Genomic DNA, 11,451 nt, shown 5'->3' with positions numbered 1-11,451 from the left:
ATCTATGCCGACGGCTTTGCCGTAGGCATAGCCCTGCCACGTGGCCTTGCATGATTCGTCCCTGTTTTTGACGGCGCCGTCCGTTGCCGTCAGACGAAAAAGACTGCCGACGGCTATACTATGCCGACGGCTGACGCCAGGCCGTCGGCATAGGCCCCTATGCCGACGGCTTTACTATGCCGACGGTCTGACAAGACTACGCTGACGGTATCTACGCCGACGGGTCTATGCCGACGGCAGCCGTAGGCATAGACCTATGCCGACGGCTTGGGGGCCTATGCCGACGGCCCTTGGCCGTAGGCATAGACCGCGAGTCCGGTAGTGATTGCGATGTGGAGTTCATCAAGGATGAGATGGAAAGCATGAACGGCCTGCTCCTCCACCTCATCGAGGCGCACCACCGCGACCACCAGGTGCGCGCTTGGATGAAGCAAGTGGTCGACCTCACCCGCAACTGCGAGGGCAACGTCGAGCTCTACCTCCACAGCGCCACAGACGCTGGCCACCATGCTAGTGGCTTCCTGGGCAACTTGCGGCACATAGCCCACTATGTGCTCACCATCCCGGAGCGGCACCGGATTGCAACGAGGATCCGGGAGCTCAAGATCAGGGCACGTGACGTAAGCGACAGGAGGCTGAGGTATGGTGTCACCGTGCCACCGGCTGCTGACCAACCTGACCCGATATTCGTGGGCGGCGTACCCCATGGATCAGAAGGTGAGGAGGAAGATGCTCACAGACGCTCTCTTCTTATCAATTGTCCGGACGAAGTGGCTTATGTTGAGAAAATCACCATTGATATCATCAAGACTTTGCTGGCTGAGGAAGACCTTGGTCAAGAACCGGCAAACGAGGACTCACACCCGAGGATATTTCTTATATTCCTATCGAGGTATGATTATTTCCTAGATATGGATATGGTTACAAAGAAACTGTATAAGTGGAAAATGTGCTCATTTAGTTGCAAAGCCTTGGTCCACTACCGCAATCAGCGCCGCCCTCAAGTCCACGTACTGCGGGAAATACTGCACCAAGTGGCGCCCCTTCCAGCTGAACAAGACATGCTCAGTGTGGAACTGGAGAGGAGTTCGGAAACATCACCCAGTATTGACATGGAGGATGAGACCATGCAACTCACGAAGAAACTTGAGGGGTATCTCAAAGGTTAACGGTTCTTGATCATTGTTCAAGGTATCAATGATAAGTATGACTGGGAAAGCATAGGCCCTAGTCTGTTACATGCTACTGCTCATGGTTGTCCTGATAGTGCTATAGTCTTTACAAGATATTCTGAAGATTTCTTCATCGAGTCCCCTTACAAAAAATTGGAACTACAAAGTCTATTTAGTGCTTTCTGCAATAATACCAACGAGCTTTGTTCTGGCAATTCTGCAAATGGAATAAGAGACATTTTATTTTTATGTCGGCCCGATGTCTTTGCAATGAAGATGTTCCAACATCTTATGTATGTTAACGGTGCAAGGGGTACAACACAGATAGACAACTTCCTAGCAGCCTTACAGGGTTGTGAGCTCTTGGGTAAAAGTGTGGCAAAGCAAATGGTGAAGTTCTCCTACAATGACTTGCCTGCCAAGTACAGAAGCTGCTTGCTCTACCTAACTATCCTCCCGCAAGGTGACCACATTAGGAGATCAACCGTGTGTAGAAGATGGATAGCCGAAGGCCTGATAACATCCAGGGAGAATCATGCAGAAGATGAAGCTGATTCATGTTTCAATGCCCTCCTCTCCAGGAGTCTCATTCAACCTGGGGAGATCGGTGACATGGGCAAGACCAAGACCTGCGCATTACATCATGTTGTTCATCAAGTCATCACCAGTATTGCTAGAGATATAAACTTTGCGGACACGGACCTACCACCCGATTTGGCTCGCCACCTTTCCATTCACAGCAGAACTGAGGTGCAAGCATCTCACACAGATCATGCGTTGCAAGCAGCTGATGGCGCTGGCATTGTGGCACTTCTTCCATATTTGGCAAAGTCATCTCAGTGGCAGCTAATGAAGGTGCTGGATCTAGAAGGTTGCAGAGGCTTAAAGAAGCAACATTTGAAGATCATCTGTAAAATAATATTGCTGAAGTACTTAAGCCTCAGGAACACAGATATCACTGAACTACCGAAGAAAATCGAGAAGCTGCAATGCCTGGAGACCTTGGACATCCGGCAAACAACGGTACGGGCCTTCACCACAAAATCAGTCATGCTTCCAATGCTAAAGCATCTACTCGCTGGTCAGGCCGAGTCTCCAAGCAACATCACTGATAGGTCTCAGGATTCGTTTACGGCCGTGCGCCTTCCCAGCAGCATCAGAAGAATGAATCAGTTGGAGACACTGTCACATGTTGAAGTTTCCCACAGTGTTAATGATTTAACTGGTGTTGGTCATCTATTACAGCTGAGGGAACTGGGTGTGATTCTCCAGGGTAAGAAAGGTGGCCTGAGTTATCTATTTCAACAGATTGAAAAATTACATGGTTGCCTTCGCTCCTTGTCTATTCACATCAACGAACCGGTTTCTCAAACTGAGGATACTCTTAGTTCAGAGGAGGTGGTCACATTAGCCTCCCCTCCAAACCTTCTTCAAAGCCTAAACATTAGCGGCATCACAAGTGGGTTTCTACTCTGGATTGCAGAGCTCGATCAACTTACCAAGATAACACTGAGCCAGACTTACCTAGGGGAAGATGATATATGCATCCTCGGCAAGCTTGCAGCTCTGTGCTGCCTCAGGCTTCGGTGCAGTTCATACGCCGGCAGCGGGCTCACATTCAAGCAAGAAGAGTTCAAGATCCTTAGGTCTTTGGTCGTTGATGATGGTACCATCACTAACATTATCTTTGACACTGGAGCCGCTCCCAAGCTGGAGAGGATTGTGTGGTCCTTTGCCAAAATGGAGTCTATTTGTGGACTCCTCCGCCTTCCCAAATTGAAGAATGTCGAGCTCAATGGTGACTGCGACCCAGATCCAGTGAGACTAGCACTTGAAAAGCACCCCAACCTTCCTGATTTCAAGCACAAGCCACACAAGGGGCAACAAGAAGATAGAGTTGTGGTTGCAGCCTCACCTCAATGAGCAAATGGTCAGCGTTTGCCTGACTCATCTATCAACCTTCAGTAAAGAAGCAACTGGAGGAAGGCCAAGTCATGTTCTTCCGGTCTCATTCATCATTGAAGCCAAATTATTTCAGTCTTCTGTGTGTTTGGTTTAGTTATTTGTACTCTGCATACTTGGATTATTTGTGTGCGTGCCTGTGTGCGTGTGAGCTGCATGCTCTGGTCTGTAGTGTGGTACTGTCTTGTTTGCTGCATGTAAAACGTGGGGTTTCTTGTGCAGACAATATCATTTGTGTTGTATTTGTTTTGATTGCTGTGTAATAAAACGTGGGGTTTCTTGTGCTAAATTTTGGTAGCCCGGTGCACGTAGCTCCCATTTGTGGTAGTATCTGGGGAAGGGTCCGACCACTTTGAGACTATTGTACGCAACCTTTCCCTAAATCAAGATCGAGGTATTTTCTGTCATATTACATTTCCACGGTTACCGCAGATGTAGAACTCGCGCTCTGGATTACTTTGTGTGTGCGACATATGCTTATCAGCAAGGCGTCCAAAGCCGCAAAAGAGCACAGGTGCCCTCGCTCGGGTCCTGGCAGCTTCACCGGTGGCATAGCTGCCGACTCGAAGGGACGTCGTGCTGCAGCGGGATGATTCGCCAGACAGGGCTGGCTGCATTGGCCATCGCGAGTGCATGTCGTGGCCAACAGGGCCAGATGAGAGCTCGGCCAAGGCGGCGGAGTCCCAAACTTGCGACACGCCCCGCCGACGTTGGCTCGCGCGGGGGGCTCGTGCCGATTCGACAAGCTCCGATGGGTCCATTGTCACCAAAGCAGCTGACTAAGAGGGAGTAGAATTTTATGGACAATGGAAGTGAAGGTATTTGAGAACAAGCGGCTGCCAACACATCTATCATAGCGCTGGCGCCAATGAAAAACGACGCGCCACAAACGAAAGTTGTGGCTAGCCGTTTTTCCACTAGTGAATGGGGTACTGGTGGATGTTCTTTCTCCATGTAATCCTGTGAAATCCCAATTTCCGTCTTCCTTTTTGAGTGGTATTCCTTTTGAGTGAAACTCGTGTGGCTATTCATACGATCTTCATTCCTTTGGTCCACCATTCCTAAGACATTGAGAAGAATCCTATGCCTTTCATGTATAAATCGTCATTCCTAGTGTCTTCCATACGGCACACCGGATCTCGCAGCATAAAGGAACAACCTCATCCTCAAACTTGTCACCTTTGCTTGATGCCCTACCATCGCAGCACAAGGAAAGAAGCAGATGCTCAAAGTTGTCACCTTTGATTGGTGTCTTCAAGGACCCAAATCCCAGGTCCCAGCTACACCTTCTTCCATACAACATCTCATTTCCTTTCGCTTCCAATCCATTGATGTGCAGTGCACATCACCTTCCTCCAAGTCAAGCAAGATGGATGCCCAGGGCGCCCTCGACTCGCTCCTGGGCCGCCTCACCGCCATCCTTGCCGACGAGGCGCGACTGCTCGGTGGCCTCCACGGTGACGTGCAGTTCATCAAGGATGAGATGGGGAGCATGAATGGCCTGCTCCTCCACCTTACCGAGGCTGACCACCGCGACCACCATGTTCGTGCTTGGATGAAGCAAGTTGTTGGCCTCACTCGCGACTGTGAGGGCAACGTCGAGCTCTACATCCACAACGTTACAGGCGCTGGCCACCATGGTGGTGGCTTCTTGGGCTACTTGCGACAAATTGTCCGCTATGTGCGCACCATTCCGGAGAGGCACCGGATTGCAACTAGGATCCAGGAGCTCAAGGTCAGGGCTCGCGACGTGGGCGACAGGAAGCTGAGGTACGGTGTCACCGTGCCACCAGCTGCTGACCAAGATGATGCGATATTCATGGACGATGCATACAAGCACCAGGGGCAGGAAGAAGAGGAGAATGATGCTTGGAGACGCTTTCATCTTGTTTATTATCCAGAGGATGAAGAGGCTTACCTACAGAAAATCATCGATGATAACATCAAGTCCGTGTTGCCTGAGGAAGAACCGGTTGAAGAGCTGACAAGTGGGGAATCAAAGCCGAGGATATTCCTTATGATGTTCAGCCAACATGATTTGGCAGACAAAAGTAATTTCTTACATTCTAGTATTACTGAGGGACTGTATGAGCAGAAAATGGGATCATTTAGTTGCAAAGCCTTGGTCAATGTGTACACAAATGGGGACTTCAAATCTTTGGCTGTAATACTGGGGGAAATACTGGACCAAGTGGAAGCAGAGAAGAGTACGGAAACCTCACCGGGTGATAACGAGAAGGATGAGGCGATGCAACTCACCAAGAAACTTGAGGGGTATCTCAAAGGTAAACGATTCTTGATCATTCTGCAAGGTGTCAATTCCACGGATAATTGGAATAGCATAAGGTCTGCTGTATTACGTGCTACTGCTCATGGCTCTCCTGGCAGCACTATAGTCATTACCACAAATTCTTATGACTTAGTATGTGAGTCCCCTTATGAAATCGTCAAACCACAAGGTCTATTAGATTATTGGCGTGATAAAACCATGATGCTTTTTGGTGAGATCATTATTCCATATGAAAGGGAAAGTTATGTGTCAACCGTTGCAGCATTATGTCGACACGACCGCTTTGCAATGAAGATGATCCAACATCTTTTGTATGTTTACCCTTTAAGGAGTGTTCCACAGCTAGAGAATATTATAGCAACCTTACGTGATTGTCAGAAGTCGAACAAAAATTTGGGAAAGCATATGTTAAGGCTTTCCTATAATAAACTACCTAGCAAGTATAGGAGATGCTTGCTGTACCTAAGTATCTTCCCAAAAGGTGACCGCATTAGGAGAACAACTGTGTGTAGAAGATGGATAACCGAAGGACTGATAACATCAAGGGAGAATCATGCAGACTACGAGGCTTATTGCTGCTTCGATGTGCTCTTCTTGTCGGGTTTCATTCAACCTGTGGAGATAAGTGACATGGGCAAGATCAAGACCTTCACATTACATCCTATTGTTCATGAATCCATCAGCAGGATTGGTAAAGATCTAAACTTTGTGGACACGGTTCTTCCGTCCGATCTGACTCGCCACCTTCCAATTCACAGCAGAACTAGGGTGCAAGCATCTCACGTGGATCATTCCGTGCAAGCAGCTGCTGGCAGTGGCATTGTACCATTTCTTCCGTATTTGGCAAAGTCATCTCAGTGGCAGCTAATGAAGATGCTGGATCTAGAAGGTTGCAGAGGCTTAAAGAAGCAACATTTGAAGAGCATCTGTAAAATAATACTGCTCAAGTACTTGAGCCTCAGGAACACAGATATCACTGAACTGCCTAAGCAAATCGAGAAGCTGCAGCGGCTAGAGACGTTGGACATCCGGCAAACAGCGGTACAATCATTCCCAACAAAATCAATCATGCTTCCTATGCTAAAGCATCTGCTTGCTGGCCAGGGCAACAACTCTGATAGGTTTCAGGAGTCATTTACGGCTATGCGCCTTCCCAGCGGTGTCAGAGGAATGAAGAAATTAGAGATATTGTCTCGTGTTGTTTCTAACAATGCTGATGATTCAATTGATGTTGGTCATCTGTTACAGCTGAGGAAACTGGGTGTGATTCTTTCTGGTAAGAATGGTAGCTTCGGTCATCTATTGCAACAGATTGAGAAATTGCATGGTAGCCTCCTCTCCTTGTCAATCCAGATCAACCAAACACCCGAAGTTGGGGATACTCTTGGTGCAGAGGAGGTGGTCACATTAGTCTCGCCTCCGAAACTTCTCCAAAGCCTGAAAATCAGCGGCATCACAAGTGGGCTCCTCTTGTGGATTGCAGAGCTTGATCAGCTTACCAAGTTAACACTGAGCAGGACTTATCTGACAGAAGACTATATATGCATCCTTGGCAAACTTGCAGCTCTGCGTTGTCTCAGTCTTCACCGCAATTCATACACCGGAAGCAGGCTGACATTCAAGGAACGGGAGTTTAAGAGCCTCAAGTCTTTGGTCGTCGATGGCGACATCATCACCAACATTACCTTTGACACTAAAGCGGCTCCCAAGCTTGAGATGATTGTGTGGTCTTTCGCCAAAATGGAGTCTATTTCTGGATTACGCGACCTTTGGTCGTTGAAGAAGCTCGAGCTCAATGGTGACTGCAACCCAGGCCCAGTGAGAAGAGCACTTGGAAAGCACCCATATGATCCTGAATTTAAGCACAACCCACGCCATGGACACCAAGAAGATGGAGCTGTTGTTGCTGCCTCACCCCCGTGAGCAAATGATCGATTTTTCTCCGTCAACCAGAAACTCTCTTTGGTTGGTGTTTGCCTGGCTCATTTATCATTCTTGAATAACGAAGCAGCTGAAGGAAGGCCTGGTCATTTTCTTCCAGTCTCATTCGTCACTGAAGCCGGATTATTTCAGTGTTATGTGTGTTTGGTTCAATTATCTGTACTCTGCATACTTGGACTCTTTCTGCGTGCGTGTTTGTGCGTGTGAGCAGCATGCGCTGGTGTTTATTCTTCGTTGTACTGTCCTGTTTACTGCGTGTCATGCAACGTTTCAGCAAACACTACTATCTGTGTTGTACTTATTGTCTTCATTTTCATGTAATAAAATAGAGTTTGTTGTGCTAATGTTTGATGGAATAGATTCCCATATGTTGTTCATGTATTATTATCACTGGTGAAAAGACTGGAGGTTCCCCAATGTCAGTCAGAAACTTTTCTGTCTTCTGTCTAAGTTGCTCTGAAATAGGTGGTGGAGGTGATCCTGTAGATACTATAACTGTCATTTTAAGTTGTTACTCTGATATTTCGTCAGAGTAAGCTAATGCAGTCTTCTGCTCTAATGTGGCTTTGAATGCCATAGGTTCAATGGACGCACTATTATAGTGCCTGTAGTTAGAATCTGCAATGATGTTTCTATGACAGAATGTCCGTGTCCTAGATCAGATTTGCCTGAGTCTCTGTGAATATCCTATAGAAGGATGTTCGTCCTGTTCGGTAGCCATTGAAATTGCTAGACCAATTAATGTTCTGTCTTTGATTAACCTGTGCATTGCAGAGTAGAGAATAGGTGACAGAAATCCAATGATTCAGAAGGTGTCCTCCTCTATTACTGAAACTATTAATCCTGCTGGGGGATAAAAGATTTGTAACAGTGACCAGTCTTAATCCTAGCTGCACGACTATTCCTATCTGTGTGACAGTATATCAATCCTAATTACAGCATATCAATCCTAAAAGACATTATTTACTGACCTTTAGAAATAGTAAATCTACGTAAACTGAATTCCCAGCTATTGGAGTGTCTGAACCTACATGCCTCATGAGGAAGTCTAACACCTGCAAATAGGCCAATAGAAACTTCTATTAGAAACCTTTGGCTATTTTATTTTTGTAGCATGGCATCAATTTGTACTGTTTTACAGTGCATAAATGATTAAGAACTGTATGACATATCACTCTAAGATGTGCAAGGAGCTGTTGTATCAATTGGTGAAGCAGAAGCCTTATTCAGAGAATGAAACTTAAGAGCTTGAGAAGTGAGAACTACAACAACATTCACGGATATACTGATATAGATCATGCTGTAACATGTACACTTGCAAAACTTGGTGTAGCTTGAACAGTGACTAGTATGCTGTTCTAACTATACCAATCTGTTTGTTACTTTTTTTTAGGGTTTAGGGTTTGTGGTTTAAGGTCAGGTCAAAGCCCGCCGGCAGCTGCTGCTTCGGATGTACCTGGTCATATTTTTTCAAGAAACCTTGCAAGTATACATGTTACAACATGATATCCACCTAAAAAATATAAATTTTGTGCAAAATTTTGGAGTGGAAAAATGCATCTTGAATATAGGGGAATTGCCACCTAGGTGGAGATCAGAGTTTTCGCAACAGATGCAATTTTTTGCTAAGGGGGGGTGGGATTGCTCGCTTTATATGTTAGATATATGTATGTGACATCTCACAAGTAACAACTGCAGTGTTACAAAATTGAAAGGTACAACAAGTTCACAATTTGGGGGCATCCACTGGTAATTTTCTAAATAAAATAAAAGAATGGCAATTGGCAATTCAACATTTTATAGAAAAATATTTAATGATCAAATGTAAAATACTAGCGTTAATCGGAAATATATTTTTTGTATATTAATAAATAAGAAAGAAAACAATCTATAAAGATCAACTCAAATCATGTCAGAACTCGGTTCTCATGAAGTCATGATAATGCCATGATGTAAGAAGGCAAGTATGTAATGAGTTAAAAGAGTACATGAAAATGAAGTTATGTAAACTGTAGAACTTTTGAATAGCAAATAGCACTCAAAGAGAGTTCTAAAGTGGCGAGAGGTTAAAATACAACAGATAGATAAATGAATAAGATTATGGAATCAGTTGTGAATACTGTAACTACATTACCATGTTTGCAATCAAATTTTCAGAAAAATGTGATGATAACAATAAAAATCAGACAACATACTTGTTTCTCCGCGTCACCCTCAGAAATCTCACTCTGCAGTACTCTCTCTGTCAATCCAAAATAAGTTCAGGGGTCATCAGATTTATATTCAGAGAACAACACCCAATAAGAAATGTTACTTGGAAAATAAAGATTATTTACCACTAGATGCATGATGGGTTTTACACCATTCATTCATATTATCTAAGCAAGCTTTGCTCTGACTGATAACCAAGTTAGGACCCTGCAAAATGATAACAATATCCAACTTACCGATGGATGATGACAAACAAGTTATTCTACACTGAGATGAAGCACTATTTGCGCTTATTGACATGATAAGTAGAAAACCAGTGTACTGACATTGAAGTTAAATATTTGTGCTATTACAAATATCATATTCCACATGGATCATCAGCACTCCATTTGCCATTAAATACTCATATTCAGGTCAGACCAAATGGTGGCTTTGGACTTGTATTGTGGAACAGAGGGAGTAATGTCTAGATCGGCCAGATAAGATATTATTATTTTTCCAAACTGCAGTTTATGTAACACAGCTACTAGGAACAGAATTAGTAAAAAAATCTACAAAAAACCAAAGTAATTCACGGGTATTCTCGAATATTCCTGTATAAGCAGAACTAGTTACAATAAGTAGAATTGAGCAGATTTTGGTAGGCAACTGCAGGAGAGGTGATGGTTGCTTACTGCTGCCTGCCGTCCTGGAGAGGAGAAGCTGCAAGAGAGGAAGGGGAGGAGGAATTGCAGGAGAGGAGGGGGAGGAGGATCTGCCGGAGAGGAGGGGGAGAAGCTCAGATCCAACCGCCAGAGGCGGGGGTGGGGGAAAACTGAAACTGATCAGAGCTCTCTCTCCTCCTGCTAGTAACTGTTGGCGCCCAAACTCTGTTTCCCGCCCTTTTCTTCCCACCCAGAGCTCTGTTTCCCGCCTGAACTCCCAGCCCTGTCTCTGTCTAAGGCGTCTTCATTTGCCTAAGGCGGGAAGAATGGCGCCTAGGCGGACGCCTTGGACGCCCTATGGACTAAGGCGGACGCCTTAGGCATGCATGTAAGGCAAGGCCGACGCCTTGTGACCTGGGGGCGCCCTGACGCCTAGGCGTCGCCTAAGCAACGCCTTAGGGACGCCTTAAAAACAATGCCGTTGAAGAACTTCCTACTGGGCTACTGGCTACCAGACATTTCCTCTCATTAACAGGATATAAATAATTGGGGCTGTGATTTGTAAGTGGCCATGTCACAAATTTACATCATCAGCACTGTCAACTATTATTTCATAGGTTCAACAAACATACAAAATTTGTGCAGAACATTAATTATTCTGAGGCAAAATAAAACAACAAAAATTGTTACGAATAAACAAGTAAATGAAGGTGCCACATCGAAAATAAATTATCTTATGTATTAATAACATAAAACAAGTTGTGGTGACTGAATATTTTATCATTCATTTCCAAGTCTATACACACTAAAGGCATCCTGTAACCACCAGATGATGATGCAAGAGCTCCTCCATTATTGCTTACTACAGTTGTGTCATTTTGCACACCTTTAGCTGCATAGTAAATACAGTTTACTCAAAATGGAAATACAATACCACTCCAGGAAATGAAACAGTCAATGGTCATAAAACATAAGGTCAGTTGAGCCCCGGGGGATATTACCACACCATAAGGCAGTCATGTTCTTGGCAATAGTAGCTAAGCATTAATCTGTTTCCTACCGAGTTAAAATAGGACCAGTGAACCAAGGCAAACTACAAAGGAAATAACTGCTTCAACTGAAATTGCAGGGATAATCGTGAGTTATGCAATCGATTCTCCATGCCAAAAAAGAAGGAATGATGATCCATCTAGTGTTATCCAGTACTTTGGAGCTACATCCTAGAAGAAAT

At 45.0% G+C, this 11,451-nt stretch overlaps 1 protein-coding gene and 1 pseudogene across 1 annotated transcript; both read left to right on the top strand.

Moving 5' to 3' along the window:
• Window positions 1–3,095, top strand: part of LOC119321586 — a 35,064-nt pseudogene extending 31,969 nt beyond the window's left edge.
• A 1,408-nt stretch (window positions 3,096–4,503) lies between these two features.
• Window positions 4,504–7,476, top strand: LOC119321739 (disease resistance protein PIK6-NP-like). Its single transcript, XM_037595295.1, has one exon. It carries the CDS (start codon window positions 4,504–4,506, stop codon window positions 7,345–7,347), a length of 2,844 nt encoding a protein of 947 aa, XP_037451192.1. The 3' UTR covers window positions 7,348–7,476.
• Window positions 7,477–11,451: the final 3,975 nt, after the last annotated feature.

The sequence above is a fragment of the Triticum dicoccoides genome, chromosome 6B, assembly GCF_002162155.2.
Source record: "Triticum dicoccoides isolate Atlit2015 ecotype Zavitan chromosome 6B, WEW_v2.0, whole genome shotgun sequence".
Classification (NCBI taxonomy): domain Eukaryota; kingdom Viridiplantae; phylum Streptophyta; class Magnoliopsida; order Poales; family Poaceae; genus Triticum; species Triticum dicoccoides.
Note: the sequence above shows the minus strand (reverse complement) of the source record. Positions and strands in the feature narration are given on the sequence as shown.

What these genes read in the sequence shown, in the direction of transcription:
- LOC119321739 (XM_037595295.1), top strand. Translation starts at nt 4,504, where the DNA reads ATGGATGCCCAGGGCGCCCTCGACTCGCTCCTGGGCCGCCTCACCGCC.